We start from the raw sequence: 23,761 nt of genomic DNA, 5'->3' as shown, positions 1-23,761 counted from the left end.
TCTGCAAGAAAGAGCTGTACAATAAACTTGCCGCTGAAGAAATCCTCAGTTGTTGCGTCGTCCTTATCGGCAAAGGCCGGTCGCGACAATGAGCCACTGTCAGTTTGCCTGAAGCCTTTGGTCTGCTGTTTGCAATGAGCTGTGTGCCACCACGAGGCTCCGTGACTCCTCACTGGGTTGGTGAAGATTCCAGTTACAAAGTCTTTGAGATTATACTGATGGACTGACTCTCTAAAATTACCAGAAATCCTGACACAGTAGATCACCCGAAGAGTCTGCAAACAAGGAGATAAGCAGGCTTACACTCACAAAACACAGAGGTGTGATCCTGGAAAGAGCCATACAAAAGTTTTACCACCGTTTGGAAGTCTTTTCGGAGAAGCAGGGGGAAGATGTAATCGTCTTCATCTACACTGTTACAATAACATATTTGTAAAATTCATACTTAATAACGTAGGATAATAGTGTCCACATAAAGGTGCATAAAAGCCAGACCACAGATTGTTTCACGAATGCTTTGTTGAATTACAAAAGTTAAAATAGGGTATGTTTGTGACAGTGCATCTTGTTTCTAATGATAACCTTTGCCTTTGCTTGACTTTATTAAAAATTACATGTCAGTGTTTAAAATGGTCTTGAGTAACCTAGGCAGGGAAGGAAGAACTGAGCGAAGAATAAAAGCTTTTTATTGAAAAACGATTTTTGTTGTTGCTTTTTAGCACCTTCAACATTTCCATAATAAAGACTTTACTAAAATTATGTACAGTATGTCATCACTTTGAAAAAAGTTTTCTCATTTTTCAACAGTGCTTTAGCACAAAATTAATAAGTACCTTCCTCAAATCATAACTGAAAGCTGTCCCCAAGCATGTATGACCAAAAGCAATGACAAAGCTGTGCTGGCAGATGCCTTTACTCTCTCAGTACTGAAGGCAGCGTGTTGGATCTCTGTGAGTTCACAGCCCAGCCTGGTCCACACAGAACAGACAGGAGTTATATATTAAGCGCCTGTATTAAAAAAAAAAAAAAAAAAAAAAAAAAAAAAAAAAAAAAAAAAAAAAAATGCTGATCAAATATACTCTACTGAGATATGTTCTTTTTCCGTTAAAATAAAATGCTTGGTGTCTGGGGTAAGCTCAAGAGAACAGGGAGGAAAAACTTTCCCGGGGAAACGACACACGTTTCTGAAAAATCCGTATCAAGGGAAAGCCGAGACCTCTCTAACCCTGAAATTCAAAAAATCAAATAGCATTTATCTGGCATTCATTGTTCTTGACCCGTCTACCCCTGCCCTAGCCCGTAGTTGGGACCACAAAAATCTGCCTTTCCGAGGTGACTCCCAGGTGAAAAGAGGACGCGCGGCTTCAACTCCACCGCTGGCCCTAAAAAGCCAAGCCCCACAGGCTTCAAGTTCCTCCCCGGCCCGCCTTGCCCAAAGCTGCGCACATGCGCATTGCAAGAGCTCCGCGCCCCCTGGCTGTGTCTCCAGGACTGCCACGCCGCCAGTCCGCCTGCCCTTCTTAGGGCACGCAGCTTCCTATTCCAGAGTGCGCACGCGCAGGCTCGGCCATTTTCAGAGAGTGAGGCGGGGCAGAGGGCGGAACCAAACTGCTTGCGCACGCTCGGGACATGCGCAATGCAGAGGCTGAGGCGCCAGCTGTCGACTTGGAAGTTCCGGGGAGGGAGCGCATGCGCTAGTGTACGCGTCGCCGGCGAGAGGGCAGCCTGACGACTCGGAAATTTGAATACCACAGTAGCATGGAGTGTGACCTCATGGAGACTGACATCTTGGAGTCGTTGGAAGATCTAGGGTAAGACCACGGGGCATGAGTTTCTCCAAGTCCACTCTGTTGGAACCTCGGGAACTCCTCGGGCGCCTCAATCGGAACCACCTGCCTCTCCACGCCGCACCCCGACTCCCGTCGTAGCTTCCCGCTGGCCCAGGGACCCCCGTGCCACGTCCACGCTTGTCCTGCCGACCGGGCTCCGACGCCCTACATGCTCCCCGGTGCTCCCTTCAGCCCAGCGACCCGCAGCCTGTGTCGGTCCTGCGTGTCATTGTCTCGGCTCCGGCACTCACCACCCCCACTCCCCGAGCTTCTCTTTTGCTTCTCGACCTCCCAACCCTACCCCCACTTTATGGTTTGCCAGAGTTGTCTCTGCTTTCCTACTTTCCCCCAAGATTTCCTTCTCCTGTCTCGTGCTTCTACCCCCACCCTACTTCTCTCAAACAAATCTTTGCTCAGTCATCTCTGCATGCACCTAACGCTTCCAGACGCGCACGTCTGGGCGATGCAGCTGGCTCTAGCCCGCTCAGCTGTGCACCTAGCCCTTCACCACCTGCCTTGGAAATCAACAGACAGTGACTCCTGACCCCAGGTGGAACTCCAGGATTCCAGGGCTGTCTTCACCCACCAAGAATCAGCATATTTATTTTGCATCTTGTCTCTCCTCTGATAGTTACCCAACCATAAAGTCACCATGTTTAGAAGTTTGGAAATAAGGCTTATCTCTTTGGGTCATCCAGATCAAGGTACCCAAACTTGAAAACCTGAATCTCTCGGGCTAAAAGTGATTCAAGAAAAACAAAACAAAAACCCTGCATGGTTAAGTCTTTGCCTGTGTACAGACATAGAGGGTACAGATTTGGACTAGCACAGATTTGGTTAGTTGTTTTGCTATGTTTTGTTTTTGAGACTTCAACCCTGGTTGTATGGCTGTGGCTCTCAGGGTCCACCTGCCTCTGTCACCTGAAACCTAGTGTTAAAGGTGTGAGGCCCCCATGCCCTGCTGATAGTTGTATTTTAACCAGTCTTTTATGAAGCTTAACCTTAGGCTTTTCCATGACGTGGAAATTCTTAGGAGAAACCTAATTAGGGTAGGAGACACGTTGAGTTATCCTAAAATCAACGCATGTGAATAGCTTGGTATCCTAGTAGGTCCTGTTCTTAAAGGAAGCATAGGTACCTTCTTTCTTTGTTAAAGTGTGTCACCATTGTCCTTTCTTCGAAACACTTTGTGAATGACCCAGACTTAAGCAACTTAGTTCCTGCATTGGGTCATAAGTAAGTCATATTCTGCAGAATATGGATGTCTGAGGATAATTTGCTTATTTAGTAAACATTTTTGAGGGATACTCGCTCTGGGCCAGCTTGGGACTTCCCTCAGGGTATATGCTGGTCTGGAATGGGGGGGTTCATGTAACACCTCTTAGAAGCATACATGAGAAGCACTGAGGAGGCTCTCGTCCCTTGAAAAGGTAGGGTTGAAGGAGTGGAACAAGAGGAGAAACATTCTGTGTGGGTCCTGATCAGTTGACCAGCAGCTGTGAATGAAATTGCTTCCCATTATGGTTCACTTATCCGAATAATTTTCTTATCTGGCTTACTGTAAATAATCATTGCTGCAGCATTTACCCTGAAATATGTAGTTTGGGTGATTTGTAATGTAAACTAGGGAGTGTTTCTGAAAGTTTACTTTAGTTTGGTTACATTCAGATATTAAAAGTCACCCTTAGTTGATTAATGTGTAATTTTAAAGAATTCTCAAAATTGCAGTTGAATACTATGTTTTATCCCTCACATGGCACACAGTAGGAATTTAGTACCTACTGTTGAGTGAATGTAGAATACAAGGACAAAATTATAGGCCTGGGCTTTTTATTCAAATGTCTCTACTGTGATTTTTTTTTTTATAAAGACATGTTGGGTTTTTTATTTTGTGTGTGTGTGTGTGTGTATACATATATAGTGAATATATGTGTGTGTGTGTATGTACATATAAATATGTACCTTTATATGTATAGTGTATACCGTGTGCTTAGCTGATACCTGAAGAGGCCAGAGGCAGGAGCCAGATACCCTAGAACTGGAGCTATATGAAGTTGTGAAATGGCCAATATGGCTGCTGGGAACTGAACCCAGACCCTCGGCAAGAATAGCAGGTGCTCTTAGCTGCTGCGCTGTCTCTCCATTTTCTCTACCCCTTTTAATCTCGTTGCAAAATACAGTGCGATTTTTTTGTGTGGAAGATTTTTTCTAATCCATTTCATATATAAGCATATTTTAAAGGAATCTCAAAATATAATTTCTCTACCATATCCGTACTTCTAAATACCATGTTAAGCATATTTAATGTTTGTCTTTAATGACATTTTTATTCAGTATTTCACTTAAAAGACTATAATCTTAACTACGTTAACTTTATTTTGTTTTTGCTGCTGGCAAAGTAGCAGTCTTTAAACCCAGGGAAGTGAAGTAGGCTGATCTCCATGAGTTGGAGGTCAGCCTGGTTTACATGGCAAGTTGCAGGAGAGACCCTGTCTCTAAAAAATAATAATAATTTACATTTATTTATTTGTGTGCATATGCCACGGTGTACTTGTGGAAGTCAGAGACAGTTTGCAGTTGATTCTCTCGTTGTATCATGTGGGTTCCAGGAAGTGAGCTCAGATGATCAAGCCTTGGTGGCAAGCACCTATACCTGCTGGGCCATCTCACCAACCGAACAATGTATAATATAAGATTACTTGATTGATTGGTTAATTGATTGATTGAGAGATTGAGACAGAACTTGCTAAGTTACCTGGCCTTAAGCTCTTGCTTTCTCAGCTTCAGTTTCCTGAGTAATTGGTATTATATGTATGTGCCACAACACCTAGTCCTGACTACTCTTAAATTCTCATGCCTGGGCAGCATGAGACCTTGTCTTAAAAAAAAAAAAAAAAAAATCAAAGGACATATTTATGAAAAAATGATTACTCGGAACAGTTCCTAGAGCAAATCACCAAAAATAAAATGTAATTAATTTTTGGAAAAAATTCCAGAAAAAAAGTAAGTTTTGCTGCTGACATGGTTATTCCAGAGTTTAATGGGTAATCCAATCCAGTTACTGTAAGAGAGTAAACTGCAAAAGAGCTTGCAGAGTGTGTAGAAGTTGACTGGTCATTAAATAGGTATTGTAGGTTTTTCTGTATTGAGTTTGTTGTTGTTGTTGAAATGGACACTGTTTAAGACAGTGTCTTCTATATCTTAGGCCAGGCTTTGAATTCTGCACAGCTAGGAATGACGGTGAACTTCTGATCCTCATGCCTCTCCCTCTCTACTGCTAAGATTTCAAGCATATGCCACCCTGCCTAGTTTGTACTGTGTTGAGATCTAAGCCAGGGTTCATGTGTGCTAGGCAGGCACTCTCCCACCCAAGCACTGCCCCCAGCTTGAATTGCAGTCACCAGTTGACTGCTATTTGGGGTTGGTTTCTTTGTTGTTTTGTTTTGTTTTAAAGGATCTCACTTTATAAACATCACTGTGGCCTCCAGACAAAGGTCCTTCTCGCTCTGTTTCTCCAGTGCTGAGATTACAAGCATGTTCCTTCATGCCCACTTTGACTTCTTTTTCTTTATTTAAAAAAAAATTTTAAAGATTTTTTTAATATGTGTTTACGTGTGTGTGTGTGTGTGTGTGTGCGCGTGCGTGTGCACATACCACATGTATATCTTCTGCTCACAGAGGCCAAAAGAGAGATGGGATCCCCTGGAACTAGGGTGTCAGACAGTTGTAAGCTGCTGTTTGATGGCTGGGAAGTGAACCCTAGTTCTCTGGAAAAGCAACCAGAGCATTTAACCACTCGGCCATCTCTTAACCTTCTTTTTTTAATGATACATTATGGTGCCTTGTTTGTTTTTGTTTTTGTTTTTTTTCAAGTTTAACAATGTTGGTGTTCATTCTTTATTAGGTTCTTGCTTCTTTACATAGGCAAAGCATAGATGTGTTTTACCTGCAACATACCACATGCTGAGATATTCTTCTGAGTTGTGGTTTCTTATTCATCAGTTACAAGGGCCCATTGTTGGATGACGGTGCGCTGTCACAGGCAGTCTCTGCTGGAGCCACTTCCCCCGAGTTTACCAAACTCTGTGCCTGGCTGGTATCTGAATTAAGGGCGCTCTGTAAACTAGAAGAAAATGTGCAAGCAACTAACAGTAAGTGAACCTTCATGTTTAAAAACAGAATCAGTGCACTGTGCACTGAGCATTATTAATTTCAAAGCTAAAACTTTAAATCTTTTGTAACCATAAAGAGACATGTCAATGCCCTGTGCTCCCCAGTACACACACACACAGTGCCTTTTGATGTTGTTGTTGTTCTCAAGAATAAACTAATTCTAAATATAAGACCACAACAATAAAATATATGCAGAGGCTGAAAAGATCTTTTTACTGAAACAAAAAATATAGAGTAAATATGAGATATGTGTGCTTTGCATAGCACATATATTTTGTTTTTCAGCAGGGCTCACTAACAAAGATTGGCCTTGAATTCGTGATCTTTCTGCCTCAACCTGCTGAGTTCTGGGATTGTAGTCATGGGCTACATTGTCTGCATTTTGTAAAACATGATTGTGAGATCCTAGATTGGTGACTAGTAGAATTTGGGGTGTTCTTTTATGTCTGCCAGATTCCAGAACCATCTACAGTATTCAGAGAGTATGAATTATAATCCTACTCTGCTTGGGAGGGGTGGGGACACTCCATAAGGTTGCTTTCATATCACTGGAACCCACCTTAGGTACATTGGTGTGGCACCTCAGATTATAGGTCTGGGAGCACCTTTATATTTGCTGTTTTCTTGACATTTACCACTAGTTTATTGACTGAATGGGTGTGGAATCTGACACTCCACCTTCTGCTTCCTCCTGCCATAGGTAAAGCCCTCAGGGATAGCAAGTAAAACCTTCTACCTGTTAGCATACCCTTGGGACTATATCTTCCAACATAATCCAGTTTTGAAGAGTTCACTATTGCTTGCTGCTGTATGTTTTATTTCTTTGTACTTTTGAGACACAGCGTCTTTCTGTATAACTCAGGCATGTCTCTCATTCATAGTTCAGGCTGGTTTGGGGAAATTTTACATCAGCCTCCCAATTGCTGGAATTTCCACACTCAGTTTGTTAGTATGTTTAATATGTGCAAGTTGCTTGTATCTAGTTCTAGCCCAAGTGTGACCAATTCAGTTAATAAGATCTAGTGTCATAATAATAACAGATGGTATTTTATTTATTATTTCTTATGTTCATATCAATATGCACTTGTTAACTCATTTAGCCCTCAGGGTACTTCTGTGGGTTAGCTTTTATTACTCTTACACATTCAATGACAAAAGCCCAAAGTAGTTAGATACATTGCCTGGAGTCACAAAACCAGGACAAGTTGGGGAAAGTGTTTTTAACCACTTGGCATTCTGCCACTTACACTGTGTCAGAAATTGTGGAAACCTTTGAAAATAATCTATGTGATACTGTCTAACTGGGAATTATATAGAACACGTCAAACAGATGAGCGTGGTTGCTCCGCTTGTGTAGAGGAGGAGGCACATTAGGTCAGCTCTCCCTCATCTCCCCAGCTACATGGAAGCGCCATGTGGAACTCAGATGCTTGCTCTCCTCATCTCCTGCCTCCTCATCTCCTAGCTGCCTCTAAGGGAGCTCTGTGGACTCTTAGGCATGACAAGTCAGTTTAATAAACATGTGATGAGAAAATGGACTTGGAACTTGAAAATTACTCCAAGGCTTATTAATTTCTATCTATCTGTGATACTTAAAAGAGAACAATTAAAATAGTGAAGATGACAACCCCATGCCACCTTGACTTACCCATTATACCTCAAGTGCTTAGGGGAGCTCTTGTTGATTAGCAGCCCCAGTAGGCTTTGGTGGATGAGAGAGAGAGATTCACTAGTAGAGAAGAGTGTAGTCACCCCATCAGTCACAGTCTTAGCTTAAATAAAGGCTCAGAAGTAGAAATGAAATGGCTTTGCCTGGGACATTGAGGAGACAGGCATGGCCCAGTAGATCCAGTGTTTGTGGAAGTGGTATATGGATGGTTGCGGCGTTCTGGGAAAGACAGACACGAACAGTTGGGAAGAGTCTTTAAAAGCAGACAGAAAAAAACTGGATGAAGTATAAGGTAGGAGCTTTTGGTGAAGTATGGCTCAGCAGGAAAAGCAGTTGCCATACAAACCCAGTGACCTGAGTTTGGTCTCTACAACCCATGATAAAGGTAGAAGGAGAGACGCAACTCCACAGAGTCTTTCTGACCTCCACACCTGTGTTTCCCACACCTCATACACACAGAATAGTAATTGTAATTGTCAAGTAAGGGCCCAGTGAACACCATAAAAGGATTTTGCAGTGGTGTGAGAAAGGATGAATTAGGAAGAAAAGCTAAGGCAGGAAAAGCCTAGTGGGCATTCCACTTTGTGATTAATGCAGTCAAAATTATTTTAATCCTCCCAAGGTCCAAGTGAAGCTGAAGAATTCCAGCTTGAGGTGAGTGGGCTACTTGGGGAGATGAACTGCCCATATCCTTCTCTGACATCTGGGGATGTAACCAAGCGCCTTCTTGTTCAGAAGAACTGCCTCCTTTTGCTCAGTAAGTTTATGGCTACTAAAATGTAGTTGTTTTTTTCTTTGTTTTCCATGAGTAATGTATAGGTTGTTCTTGTTGTATTTTGCTTCGCTGTGACTCTAATTCAAATACTATCCATTTTAAAAAAAGACTTAACTACATTTCCAGCTAGTAGCTGGTGGATGCATGCACACCGATGGTGCTTTGATTTAATAACTGACGCTCTTTCCTGGCCTCTGCTTTGGTGCTCCTCTAGCTGTTGTGCCTCTCCTGCTGTGACCAGTGGAGGTGCTGAGGTGTCACCATAAACTTGCATTCTGGCTGAGAAGCACACACATTTCACTAGCTGTGCAAAACTGCAGAGACATGGAAGAATGTTTTTAGTCGAGAAACAGTGCTTGTATGATGGTAATGTAAAGGTGTTTTGTTTTACTGATGCTTCTTTGGATTGGTAAATGCTTTTTATTTCTAAGTATACACGATCAGCATTTGAATGGGTCTTCTACCCACTGATCATTGTGAGAAACTGTTTTGTATGAAAAGTTCTTTTCTTCCATGTCTTTTTAAAAGATACTAATGACTGTCTCTTCCTGAAATAGTTAGTAGACTCACAAATTACATTGCCTTGTATAAACTTCCAGTAAGCAAGAATGATAATCATAACTCAGATTCTGTGTAGCATTCTGAATTTCAGCTAGATTCAGCTCTGGTTAACTGGATGTCCTATGAGGAGCATAGTCCAGAGAGTTTGTTTTTATAGCTGTACTGTGATGTCTGAAAAATACTATAACCACAGTTATAAAGTTTTTTTGTTTTGTTTTTAGGGGGAAAATGTGTCAGCTATTATGCTTAGGCACTAAAACTTACTCCAGTTACTTAACACCCTTTTGTCCAGCATCTGTTGCTGGGAATATATGCTTGCAGGGTCAGGACTTGCTGTAGATACTGATGTTTATATCCAGCTTTTATATATTCATTCAGTCTCCTTCAGATTATGACTGGCACAGCAGCAGCGGGTCCAACTGATTCTTCTCTGTAGTATCGCTTATCCTGACCAGTCATGCTTCTCACTTATATTATCTACATAGGAAGATGACCACTCCAAAATGCCTGGCAGTGACCCTGGATAGCTAGTCTTCATAGAACTTTTTTCTATTGACACTTAAGAAAATCACATTGTCTGTAAATGTCTATAAAATGTTTTTAACTCCTTGCCATTTCTTAAGCAGAACATACTATTTTGGAATCAGGGTCATAAATATAAACTTTATTTTTATGAGTTGATACCTGAAGAGCTTATCAAGAGTGTACAACCACGTGCTCCTCCCATAAATAACTGAAGCAGCTAAGGGTTACTCACTGTTGACATCCTTCACAAGTGAGCATGCACCTGGTCCTTTTTCTTTCTCCTTGTCACTGCAGCCTGGCTTCCAACATTCTTTGTAACCTCTTTCATTGTAGTATTTCATACACGTACTCATTGCTGCTCTGTGTAATTATTTCTCATCTTGCCAAGTGTCAGTTGTGTCACATCTCGATGCTAGGATGTTCTTTCTTCCAGAACCCTGCCTCACTAATCTGAATTGTTTAGCACATTGTACTTTAAGAGAAAAAGAAATGAACCTCACTTGAACTAGCAGAATAGAGGGATCTTTTGAGTGTAGGGACTCCAGGCTGTTCGCTAGCCTTTTGTGGTTCTCAGTTTATACTCATAGCTAAGTTAAGTCACACTTGAGTTTCTAATAGATGGGGGGGGGGTGTATTTTGATTCTTAAGTAGCTTGTTAGTAAAGATCATCTTTGGTTTGGGGGTTTTGTTTTTGTTTTTTATAGTGTCTCTTGGGCCTTTCTAGTGCTTTGAATGTGTCAGTTGCTTTAAAGTTTGTTCATGTGATGATATTAGTTAATTTCATGAATAACTATCTTACCCCAGATTTAGGCATTTAGTGTATTAAATTCATGTCATATGATTTTCTAGAACAAGGGTTGGCAAACTTTCTTAAAGGGCCAGACAGTAAATAGTCCTGGCTGAGCAGAGTATGACATCTCAGTGGCAACACCCAGTTCTTATGTTTTGGCAGGAAAGCAGACATGCACAGATGAGAGAACAGGTGTGACAGGACACTGGTAAAAACCTGTTTACAGTGACATTAGTTGTTTTCATAACCACAAACTTTTACTTTTTTCATTGTGTTAACACCTAAGTATAGCTTACTATGTGGAATATCCAAGATTTATTAAAGCCACATGGAATGAATGGCCTCTGCAGAAACAGCTGCATTTACTACTTTAGAACAGGAATTGCTGGTTTCTCAGAAATGACTTGCCAAAACCATGACCCCTTGGCTTCTGCCTTTTGTCCTGGGGATAGCAAGTAAGATATTCAAGCTGATCACACTTTGGTGATTCTGATAGGATCAAAAGACCTAGAAAACAACTCCTAAAAGAGTAGAAGCAGACTTCAGTGACTACTCAGAAATCTTGGGGCTCACATGGAAGTGTCTTTGGGACATTTACAGGAATGTCATTGACTAGTTAGGCCTTCTGCTGAATTACCTGAGAATGTAGCCCTCATTATACTAGGCTAAAACAACTCATGGGGGCACCCAACACAAAGGGAGTGCTGACAAAAAATCACTTAAAAGCCCAAAGGGATGGCTCCTGGGGTAGAGGCTCTTCCCACCAAGACTGACCATCAGAGTTCAAACTCCTAACCCACATAGTTCAGAGAAGTCATTACTGCAAGTTGTCCTCTGAACTCCATTCATATGCTGCAGTGTGCACACACAGGAAATGCCAGTCGTGGTGGCACATGCCTTTAATCCCATCACTCAGTGAGGCAGAAACAGGTGGATCTCTGTGAGTTTTAGGCCAGCCTAGTCTACAGAGCAAGTCTAGGACAGCCAAGGCTACACAGAGAAACCCTGTCTCAACCCCCCGCCCCCCAATTAATAATAATATTATAACAAAAAGCAAAGGACATTTGAAAGTTGTTTTGGTGGGGAAGAAGGTGAAGAATATTAAGAGAAAGGACAAATGGGAAGGATAAAGATGAAGGAGCACCCAGCAGGTGAGCTGACACAAGGCTATTCGAGAACTGAGAGAAGAACTTTCAGTGCCTTCACATTGAACATGTTTCATACCAGTTCTAGACAGACTAACCATTAGAAAACGATTGTTTTGTCATTGTGCTTGTAAATGGTTCAAATTGAAAGTTGGCCACCTGTCACTTGTGCAAAATTTTTAACATGCCAACCCCTGTTCTGGAAGTAGCATGGTCGAACGCAAGAATCCAGATCAACCTTGTTCTCTGGTTGCAAAGTATTGCCTAATTTTAATTAACCTGTGAACAGTACATAAATACCTGAGTTACATAAGCAGTATATGTTATGTCATTAGCAGGTAATAGTGGTTTTCATTTTTTGTTCTGTCCATTCTTGCAGCTTTAAAAGTTACGTATCATTAGGTCTATAGAGTGTGACACCAGACTTATGGCTATTAACTATAGTATCTTATTTTGAAATCTTATTTTGTTTACTTCAGCATACCTCATCTCAGAACTAGAAGCTGCCAGAATGCTCTGTGTGAATGCTCCTCCAAAAAAAGCTCAAGAAGGAGGCGGTAGTGAGGTCTTTCAAGAGTTGAAAGGCATATGTATTGCTCTAGGAATGTCCAAACCTCCAGCCAATATAACTATGTTCCAATTCTTCAGCGGGATTGAGAAAAAAGTAAGACCTTTAGTACCGATTGTAGCGTATTAAAGGCATAGTCCTACGTTTATTTGAAATGAAGTATTAAGTTTATTCCTCTTAATGGGAACCTAATGTACATATTAATAAGGAATGTTAATAAATGAGTTTGGGGTTTAAAATCCTAGATACGTTAAGGAGAAATTAATATTTTAGTGGCCTTTTTGGTTTTGTTATTTTCAAACATTGACATGTTTCTTTTTCAAAAATGAAACTTTATACTATATGGTTTAAAAGCTGAAGTAAGCTAGATATAATGTAAAAATAACTAAGATTCTTAAGTCCTTTATAAAATGATTTAACTTTGAGGCGATTTTTATAGTTTATCATTATTATGCTCCCCCCTACTGACTGGACAGAAAAAGACATTAATAAGTTCTTTTTTCTAATCCAGTTGCTTTGGGCCTGTATAAGCTCAATTTGCTGGCTACTAACATAAGTTAGTATGTAATTTTTATGCCACACATTATCAACAGAATACTGACTTATGTATTTATATAAATGACTAGGAAAAACCAATTTTAATTTTTAAAAAAATAATGGATGAGTAAAAGAAAATGGTATTTGTTGTATAGAGTTATTTCCTGTCTGAATATCTGCTGGACTCATTTTCACCGTGGGTGAACGCTGTGGGGCACAACAGTGTATCTGTAGTCCGTATTCTCTGTGTTCATTCATCCATTCAGCTGATGCTCATTCAGTGCCCACTGATGACAGGCACTGTTCCAGGTCCATTGAAGGATCCGTGCTTTTCTAGTCACGGAGGAGTGGGACAAGCCAGTGTCTTTAACTCATGGGTCTTTACGTTTACGTTTCAAAACCGCCTGCACTTTTGCCTCTGTCAGGAGTCTTCTTTTGATGGCAAGATATGGGAATTGGGAAATGAGGAAGATACGTATTACTTTTAGATTTTTTTTATTCATTCATTTGTTTTTCTGTCAGTTAAAGGAAACATTAGCAAAAGTTCCACCTAATCATGTGGGAAAGCCGTTATTGAAGAAGCCTATGGGACCAGCCCACTGGGTGAGTCTTGATCTTCCTGAGTCAACTTCCTAAGAAACCTTCCTTATGTCAGGACTTTAGTGTCAGCACCCATAGCCCAGGTTGGCCTCAAACTGGCAGCAGTCCTCTTGCCTAAGCCTTCCAAGTACAGTGATGACAGCTAATTTAAATTACATTTTGAAATCATTTTAGGAAAACTTCAGACTTATGGAGGATGATTTTATTTGTGTATGATTCAAAGCAGTTATCTCATAATTTGTAAATATTTAATGTATTTATTGAATAAATGAAGTTTGGTATGAATAAAGCTTTTTTCTAATTGCCAGATGGATCCAAACCTGACTGAACTGAACTAACGTTACACAGTGAATTATGGGAAAGCTAAACAAGAATTTGTACTTTACATCTATTATTGAAACTAACTTTTCTGTCCTGTCACTTCACCAACCATTCAAATTAGCCAGTGGGGAGGGAAAGGACCGTGTGTGGTGAAGGCTGGGGAGCTGCTTGTGCGAGCAGCAGCTTCTGCTGTAGGGACAGGGGATGATGAAGCACATGTGTAAATCCTAACTGGCTTCTTACATTTTGCTTCAGGAAAAGATAGAAGCCATTAACCAAGCCATAGCCAATGAATACGAAGTTCGGAGGAAGCTGCTAATCAAACGTTTGGATGTCACTGTCCAGTCCTTTGGCTGGTCTGATAGAGCTAAGGTAGGCTGAAATAATTGTAGACACAGACCCTAAGCACCTGACTGACAAGAAAGCTTCCAAATGAGCCTAGCCCCGCCTTCATTCTATGGTGTGTCAACAACTCCAGCAGCTGTATTTGTACAAGATAATTCTTAAGGACAGGAAACGGTACAGGGTTGAAAGCTTTTTCCTACCATTTGGAATCCAGTAACCTCCTCAGCAGATTAATGTTTTTTAATTGTAGTGTTTCCTATGCCATTCTGAGTTTTAATATTTGTCTTTGAACACTTTTGTTTCAACAGAGTCAGACAGAAAAATTAGCTAAGGTTTACCAGCCAAAGCGTTCAGTCTTGTCTCCTAAAGGTAGTATTTCCGTTGCTCATCTTTTGGCCGCCAGACAAGACTTGTCAAAGATTTTAAGGACAAGCAGTGGGTCCATAAGAGAAAAGACCGCCTGTGCCATCAATAAGGTGACTAGAGCTCTTTTGATTTTCTTTCACATGCATTTGTCTGTCTGTCAAATGAGAAGTTTAAATTATTTTTCTCATCTCATAGGTGTTGATGGGCAGAGTGCCAGACAGAGGTGGTAGACCCAATGAAATTGAACCTCCACCCCCAGAGATGCCACCATGGCAGAAAAGACAAGAAGGCCCCCAGCAGCAAGCAGGAGGCCGAGGAGGAGGGAGAGGTGGTTATGAACATTCCTCATATGGAGGACGAGGAGGTCATGAACAAGGAGGGAGAGGTGGACGTGGTGGCTATGACCATGGCGGCCGAGGGGGAGGAAGAGGAAATAAACATCAAGGAGGCTGGACAGATGGAGGGAGTGGAAGTGCAGGTAGCTACCAGGATGGTGGTTATCGAGATTCAGGTTTCCAGCCTGGTGGCTATCATGGTGGCCACAGCAGTGGCTATCAAAGTGGTGGCTATGGTGGTTTCCAAACATCTTCATATACAGGAAGTGGATACCAGGGAGGTGGATACCAGCAGGACAATAGATACCAAGATGGTGGGCACCATGGCGATCGAGGTAGTGGTCGTGGGGGAAGAGGTGGTCGAGGAGGTCGGGGTGGACGTGGAGGCCAGGGAGGAGGCTGGGGTGGAAGAGGAAGCCAGACTTATCACCAAGGGGGTCAGTTTGAACAGCACTTCCAACATGGAGGCTATCAATATAGTCATTCTGGATTTGGACAAGGAAGACACTATACTAGTTGAGGCTACAGAAACTTATATTTTACTAGAGCTCAAGTAATAGAAACTTAGCTTCAGAATCCTGAATCCAACATCTATTTCAAATGAATGTTAGACCACAGGTGGCAGGCATGCTCCTGCTTGGGGTAACCATTTGCCGGTCTTCATTCAATTTTCTCTCTTTTTATTATTAAACAGTTTTACATAACACTGTTTATTTAAGAAACATATATCTTCTTTCTATGAAAAACAAATTTTAAAGGCAATTTAAATTGCTTTAATTGACCGGTAGATTAATCCAGTTAGAACATACATGCTTTTTTTAAGAAATTACTTGAATAAAATAGTTTTCACGTTTTCAATATGCAAGTTTTGAATATGAGGATTTGCGTAGACTTTTTTTATATTTACTGCTGGGAAACCTTCCTCATATTAACAACCCATGTGTGTTTTTCATAACTTTTCTGCTGTCTGTTCTCTGAGCACAGCTCTACCCCTGATTGGCATTTTATTCAGAGAGTGTTTGTCACATTTCTTTGTGATAGACCTGTGGGTTGGTTCCTATTACATGAGCTCTTTTGCAGATAGCACATTCAGTAGCCTTATTCTTTTGGTGGAATACTGTACCATATGCTCCTCCAAAAACCATGAACATGGCCAAAATCCATAAAGATGACGAAAGCAAACTAAGTTGTGAAGCTATAGTACCTGTAGGCACTTAGTTAAGTATAGCAGCTCAAACAGACCTGCATCCATCCGAGACAAAGTTCCTCCTTCAACCTTGTTTTTACTTGAAATTTGCTAGAAGAAATGGCAAACAGAGATTCTGTTTTATGCACGAGTTAATGCCACTGGCTCAGCAAATACAAGTTAGTTTGCTTTAGGCAAGAGACCTTCTTTGTGATGGAAGTGCACTACGAAGTCAGATTGAGTCCTGCTCAGTGCCGGAGGCCCTTCATTATTGCTGCAGAAGACAGAAGCCTGGCTTGGTCACTCTCCAAGTTTTTTTTCTTTACTGACATCACACGATGCTTGCTGCCGGGTTTTTTGTACATGTAAACACTGTCAAGCTGTGAAAGAAAATGGCAGGAGGTGTATATTGTGTGAGAGGTGAGCAATAAAGTATCTGTACATTCTCTTCTTGCTTTGAGAGTTTTCTTTTAGCTATTTTTCACACTAAATTGTTCTGAATATTTGTGTCAAGCTTGTGGACTAAGGCTTCTGTTCCTGAAGAGTATTTCCTTAAGTAAAAGGTAGCCTTTCTGGAAGCTAAAACAAATTGGGGATGCGGGTGTGGGAGCAGAGGAGCCATCTGAATTTACCTTATTATAACAACCTGGCTAGGAAGCTTCACTCTGAGTCTGTCCACTGGGTGTAGCTGTTGCTACACATGTTAGTCAGGATACATTAATGCTCCTCCCTAATCTTTCAGAGGTTTTGTTTTTCTCTCTTCCTAAAAACAGGAGACGTGGTTTTCTTAAAAGAAAGTGAATTGAAAAGTACAAAGATACTTATTAGAAGAAAAAAAAATGTATCTTGTACTAAATGAAACTTCTTTAAAGTTTATTATGATATATGTATGTATGTATTATGAGAGGGAGCACACATGTTAAGGTCAGAGGACAGCCTTTAGGAGTTAGTTATTTCCCTTCACAGAGGGAGTTGGAGGATCAAACTTAGGAAGTAGTCAGGCCTGGGGAGCAAGTACCTTTACTCTGAGCCATCTCACAGGCTCTAAATGGGATAAAAACCAAAGTATGTCTTATCATTAAAAGTACTATTGGAGTAAGAATTTCTGACAATTAAAACTATCTTTGAAAGACCACCATGGCCCTTTTATGAATTTTAGCAAATTTCAGCTAGTTTTTCTGATTGCAAGATGTTCAAAATGTTTTGTTAAAATGAATTAGAGTATAAACTTTCTCTTAAGCAGTAGTGAATACATAGATTTACTGTGTGCAGGTGATTCCTGTTAGAAATAAGAGTTGTCACAGCCACATGTCTTAATATCTTAGGTAGACATTTGCTTTAATTGCGTTCATAGCCCAGGGCTCTGTGGTATTCCTGCTAGACTTAACTCTTGATAAGTAGAATTTTGATTTATTCTTACTGGGTTGCTTTCTCAATATGATCATGTGTGGGGATAAATGGTAGATTTCTCCACAATGGCCCTAAATTTTACATCCTTGTTTCTGGCTTAAACTAGACATCTTTCTCCACATTGAGAAGCCATAAAATAATTTAGTTTCTCCCCTTTACCGTAAATTCTCTAGATAAGATAGCCCAGCTTTACCATTTTAGTTTCCTTGTGTTTGCGTAGAGTGTTTCTTTGATCGATGGTATATTCTGGTTTTGCTTGTTTTCTTTGGGGTTGGAATTTCAATATGTTGTTCAAGCTGGCCTTAAACTCTTGGGTTCACCTCAGCCTTCCAAATATATTGGTCTACAGGCAAGTGCCAATAACTACACTAGACCTGATCTCGTAGACACTTTTAAACTTGTGCTCAGTAGTGATTTACTGGAGTAAGGCGAATGGGGATGTCTTTGAGAATCAAGCTGTTAGGAGGTTTTTTGGTTTTTTTGTTTTGTTTTTACATGAACTACTAGGGCATCTCTAGGAACAGACTAGGCAGACCTCCAAGGCATTGTTCCACCCAGGGTCAGGAGCTGAAACCAGGAGTCAGTGGTGAGAACTCTTAGGTCGTGCCACTGGACCTGTTCCTTTCATGCTAACCTGGCGGATGTCCAGCTGTACCAGACATAGACTAAGTCTGCCTGAGGGAAAGAACTGAGACCATTTCTACATGTACGGAACTGATTTCTATTGACTAAATCATATCTCCTTAAGCATTTCCTCTTTTTCCTATATTATGGATTCTTTCTGGACTTGGCTCATGTTCTTGTAACAATAAATTTTAAGCGGACGTAATCGCCCACCACCTTCACCTATGGTATTTGGTTGTGTTTTGGTTTTTTTTGTTGTTGTTGTTTTGATATAAGGTCTGCAGCTAGGGCTAGTCTGGAACTTACTGTTTAACCCAGGGTGACCTTGTACTGACCTTCTTCCATCTAACTCAAGTGGTGAGGTTACTGGTATGCACCACCAAAAATCATTGGGCTTACATACGTAGAAAAATACATCCACGTTGTGCTCATCACCACATACAGCCACGCTCTGTAAGATTTCTCCCTGATTTCCTTATTCTGTTTCTCACTTGCATGGTTATAATTAGAAATTTTGTCGTTCAGTGACACATCAGTAAAACCTGGGATGCCCCAATTTGGAACCTGTATAATTCATCTAATTCATGGGCTAGAGTGGAGAACAGGTTTAATGGTGCAGTGGGAGGCAGAGGCTGAAGTGAGATGCAGTGCAGTTGGATGCACTTGTGTAACAAATGCAGACAGTGCAGATTTGAGCAGTAGTCAGAAGCAAAACGCAAAGGTTTTAAGTGAGGAAAGATAATTTGTTTGGCCCGACTGCCTGTGTCTGTGTTCCTCCCATTTAATGATGGAGACTGCAGTGAACACCTGCCCCAGGCAGGTGGAAACTGACGCTGCAGATGTCTCTAGTGTTACATTGTTTGTGTAGCCCTTGGCAACAGCTGGCATTGCCCAGTGTGGGTGGAGGCTTGTTACCAGGATCTCTCACCCTGTGAGAGCAGCTCCCAGGCCTGGGGTGTCTGAAGCCCTTGGCCCTTGAACAGCTCGCTACAACTTTTCTAGTAAGCAGGGCCTGCTTTTTCTCTGGCTCCTCACAACCTTCTGTCCTTCATTCTCAACCAGTCACTCTACTTTTGCCATCCTCATTGCTGCCTCTGCCGCTATCGGCCGCCTGACAAAGGCTCAGTCTACTGGTGGCTCAGCCTTGCCTCTAACTCCTTGGTTAAGCTGCTTCGGTGGCTAGAAGCGAACTTCTTTCTTGATGGCAGCTCACATGGTTCCGCCAAAAACAAAGGTTATGTGGGAAGCCTTTTGTTGAGTGGCCCTGCTGCACTGGGAGAAGGAGCACAGGTGTGTGTCTGCCTAGATCAGTAAGTGCCTTTTCTCACAAGGCCAGGAAAAGGGTATTTGCACCTAGGCCATCAGGAAATGATCCCCTCTAGCCTGGGTGAAGATGGCTGTAGGGCCATCTAGAGTTCTCCAAGATGTGTGTGCTAGGAAATGGCCTGGTACAGACTACTAGAAACGGGCATGGCTGTGGTTGCATTTCAGAAGCCAAAGCAAGCAATTGCAAGTAATTGCCCTGTATTTCCTCAAGGAATCTGCAGTATTCAAAACAGTGAGCCCCAGTGGGCTGGCTTGTTTAACTGACAGTTATTTTGGTCAAGGCATCCAGGACAGCAAAGAAGAATCCAACAGCTGCCGACAAGGGGATCTAATTTCCCTACTCCCCCAGTGTCTACTTATTTACACACCAAAAGATGATTACTAGAAGGAATGCTTACATTAGTAATTATACCATTAGTGACAGTGATCACAACACCTTTGTAAGGGTACCTTAATGATGTGCTTAACACCTGCTGAGTGGCCACCCACAGGGTGGCTTCCCTCTTCTGTCTCAAAATTACTTATTGTAATAAAAGTGTAATATTCTGGGGCTGTATTTCATCTGAAAACTCAAAGAAATGCTTGGAAAGATTTGGGATTGGCTGGAACAAGGATCCAAAGATTTTTCCATTGGGATACTTAATGATAATTATGATTCACTACTGAATTCCCTAAATAAGGGGAGAAAGGTAGTGAATCATTTATAATTTTGAGGAATCATGTTTTATGGGACAGGTGGAAGAGAATCAGGGTAGGAGGAAAACCAAGAAGAATGATATGTAAGTGACAAGGTTTAGAAAATATAGTTATTACTATTAAGGATATTAAGCTTAACCTAAACCTGTCACTGTACATGGGTGATAGCCCAGAGCAGCCTTTGTTCTCAGTACACTGTACCCTTGCCTGACACGAATAAATTTTAACTAAACAAAGTACATCCTTATAATTCCACAGGTCTTAGCCAATCACAGTTTGCAGCTACTCAGATCCTATCAGTGAAAGGCAAGTGCCTGACACGAATAAATTTTAACTAAACAAAGTACATCCTTATAATTCCACAGGTCTTAGCCAATCACAGTTTGCAGCTACTCAGATCCTATCAGTGAAAGGCAAGTGTCTCTGCAGCTAGTCAAGCCTCCCAGTGTCACTCTTCCTTGTCTCTGCTTGTGTTGGTGGTCAGGAGCATTGTGCGTTCTGCTCCATTTGGTCTGGAATGCTTTGGGGTTCTACACAATCACCACCACTTAATAGTTGCTGAACTTAAGCAGCTTTGTAATAAGCATTTCAAAAACAAGGAAAAGAGTAAGTTACAGGCTGGAAGACTCCTTACTGGTTCATGTTGTAAAATCCCTTAAGTAGTTCTAGAATGTAGAGGACTTCTGTTTCTGTTTTGTTTTATCACCATCTGAAATACAAAGCTGAAACATGGTTCACTGGCAGAGTGCTTGCCTTGCGTGCGAATGGCTGTGAGTTCAGTCCCTGGCACCAGCACTGTTAGCTACTGCATCGGATGGTCTGGGTCTAGCGCCTTATTGTGTACTTATTGGCTGGTTATATCAGAAGCTGAGTAAAGTGAAAATAAATCTCTCATATTACAGATTTCTGTGTTTGACTTCTATTTACTGTAGATTAGGGTACAGGTGCTAATCTGGAAAGAACTGACATCAAACAAATGATTTTCATCTGCCAGAGATGCATACTTCTCTGGTGAACAGGGTACTTCAAAAGGTTGTGGTATACTTGTCCTGTAGGACAGTGTGTTCATTGTCTAAAACTTAGTACATCAAAACAGCAATAAATGTTTATTACTGACATGGTTTGTATGGATCAGGAACCCCATTAATGCTGCTTAGATTCTTTGAGAAATTTGAAGAACCATTTTTCTATGTTCTGTTGCCATTTTGTTTTCTTGTGAGATGGCAGATGTTGTTCATTTCCTCAGCCAGCAGCATGATTTCTAGTATGCCCTGGGTGCTCATGCTGTTTCAGTTTTGAAATTTTATCCAAAGTATAAGTGTCTGCTCTGTTTGTTGGTTTGTTAGATAATACAACCACTGACTGTCTACCACAGCAACTTCTTCCCACACCCTCCTGCAGACCCTTCTGATCAATGTCTGATTTGGAGCCATCTCCTTCCCTGGGCTAAAGACCGAAGCGCGCTCTCTCTCTCTCTCTCTCTCTCTCTCTCTTTGCTTTATGCTCATTGCTACTTTAAAACTGATTTATAGTAAAGATAAACGTGTCTTTTCCCTGAAACTGTTTAGAAATAGAAATGTCCAGAAAAGTTCTTAAATGCTTTATCTGGAGTCAACATTTTTAAAATCTTGTCATATTGTTTTATCGTACTGTGAAATGGAAACAAAATTAAAAAAAAAAACAAAAAACCCAAGACCATTTAAAAGCACATTGCAGCCAGGCATACCCAGCTATGCGGGAGCCTTAAGTACGGGAAAATGACTTGCTGATGTTGATACTTCTTCCCTAAGTAGTCTACAGGTGTCTCCTAAAACTATTCTCCCACGTAACCACGGAGTCATTATCATATTAAAGTGAATTAGAATTCATTCTTTCATGGTGTAACATATTTATAACGTATAAATCTCCCTAGTTACCATAGAAAGACTGATTTATGTAATGTTTGACCCAAAGTGTAACCATGGTCCCTAACATTGCATCTGGGTATGGTACTTGATTAGAACTGCACCATCCCCCCCCCCTTTTTTCTTCCTGCCAATTTCATGTTTTATTTCTGAAGTGTTCGGCACAGTTGCTTATGGAAATGTTCAAGTGCTATCCCCCTTCCCCCTCCCCAGTGCTCCTCCACATTCTCAGTGGGCACAAATTGTAGTGTGACTGCCACTGAGACTCTTGAGGACATGGAAGTATTCTCATGTAAGGTCCCCATGTGCTCCCATGTTTACCCAGCTCGGTCTGGTGCAACAAGAAGTGGGGTTGCAAATGAAGTCACTTCCTGTGCTTACCCGCCTTCTGAAATTGTAAAACTCAGCCCAGCCGTCAGTGCAGGGGACACATTGACTCTTAAAGCTAGTTTCTGTTTCTCTCCCATCTCACTGTGAGAAACTATATTGTAGCCGTTTAACCATATTTATGCTATAGACTGTTTACATGTGCACACTATATAGATTTTTCTTTAAATTCATTTACATTTTACCTAGGCAGTTCCTTGTCTTGACCACCTAATTTCAAATGGGAAGACTAGACAGTGTTAGCAGATAAACTCCATATGACAGTGCCCAGAATAAAAAGCTCCTTTAGGCATTTTCATTTGTATTTCTTTTTAAAGTAACTTTAGACACAGATTTTTAATTGAATAATGGTTCGCTGAAATAGTTGAAAGCAATGACATATCTTGTTTGTTTTTCAAGACATTTTCTCTGTGTATCCCTGACAGTCCTGGGAACACACTCTGGACCAGGCTGGCCTCGAATTCGGAGATGCCTCTGCCTCTGCCTCCTGAGAGCTTGGATTAAAGGTTCAATTCACTGCCGCCCCCAGCAGGCAATGAAATGTATTTTTTTGCATGAAGAAACAGAGGCGCCTCTAGATGTATCTGATGTGGCCTGTATCCCATGATTTCAGACAGCAGAGATGGGGCATAAGTCTGGTGGAAGCTGTATTCCAAAGGTATGTATGCTCAACAGTTGGTTGAGTTTTTATCTTGTCAGTCCAGAATCTTACTGTCATTAGTTTTGACAATTATACTGTGATTCTCTGAGGATTATATGAGCTTCCATCACCCGTTACCAGTTTGGTGTGCCTATCCTCTGGATTCTGCCTTCATCATTTTCCAAAAGCAAAGCTCTAAGATCATGTAAAGGAAGTTACTGTGGGAACTGGGGACATTGTTGAGAAGGCAGACCTTCAACAAAAGGCTTCAAATGCCAGTTGCAGCTGCTTTGGTTTAAGTATCTCAGTGAAGAATCAATGGAAGTAGCTAATATGCACTGCCCTATCTAATTGGCTGCAAAGAATTTAGCTTTGCTCTTCCCTTCAAAGGTGACAGTGGCAGGGTACAGTTCAGTACTCTCCCGTGTGGAGCCAGCCTGAGCCACCTAGAAATTTACTGACCATCCTTCACTGCACAGGGAGACCCTGTTTCCCTAGATACACACTGAATGTCCCCCTCCCCCCAAGAGAAGATAACAGTGAGGCTAAGAGATGACTCAGGGTTGTTAAGAGGGCTGCCTGTTCTCCCAGAGGAACTGGGTTCAATTCCCAGTACCTACATGACAGCTAACAACTGTAACTCCCATTCCAGGGGATCCAACACCCTCTTGTGGCCTTCAGGGGCACTGCATGCATGTGGTGCACTTGGGGACAAGCAGGCAAAACATCCACATGCAAAGTAAGGCTTTTCTTTACGAAAGAAAATCAGGGTGACAATCTACTACAAAACGGGACTGGAGGAAGCAAAATCATTCTGTTTCGCTTTGTCACGACTTGGCTATTTTATTGACTCTGGAAAAATGGATGAATTTAAGTCATCAGTAAAGTCACCATTGGTTTTAAGTCAGTGGTATAACCAAAACTGTAAAGCAGCTTCATAATGGACTAGAATTCCCTTCAGTGGGCTAATAATGGTTGTGTTTGTATATGCATGCGATACACAGGTAAAGCATGGTATATACACACATACAATACACACTGCATTTCTT

At 41.4% G+C, this 23,761-nt stretch overlaps 1 protein-coding gene across 1 annotated transcript; it reads left to right on the top strand.

Moving 5' to 3' along the window:
* Window positions 1-1,670: 1,670 nt before the first annotated feature.
* On the top strand, window positions 1,671-16,173 carry Fam98a (family with sequence similarity 98 member A). The gene is made up of 8 exons (XM_055618362.1): window positions 1,671-1,811; window positions 5,832-5,980; window positions 8,294-8,428; window positions 11,947-12,131; window positions 13,095-13,175; window positions 13,749-13,865; window positions 14,147-14,314; window positions 14,400-16,173. The coding sequence occupies exons 1-8, from the start codon at window positions 1,759-1,761 to the stop codon at window positions 15,057-15,059; spliced, it is 1,548 nt and encodes a 515-aa protein (XP_055474337.1). The 5' UTR covers window positions 1,671-1,758; the 3' UTR covers window positions 15,060-16,173.
* The last annotated feature ends 7,588 nt before the right edge of the window (window positions 16,174-23,761 follow it).

The sequence above is a fragment of the Psammomys obesus genome, unplaced genomic scaffold, assembly GCF_907164565.1.
Source record: "Psammomys obesus unplaced genomic scaffold, mPsaObe1.curated_primary_1811, whole genome shotgun sequence".
NCBI classification, from domain to species: Eukaryota; Metazoa; Chordata; class Mammalia; order Rodentia; family Muridae; genus Psammomys; species Psammomys obesus.
This window is presented reverse-complemented; position numbering and strand designations above follow the sequence as displayed.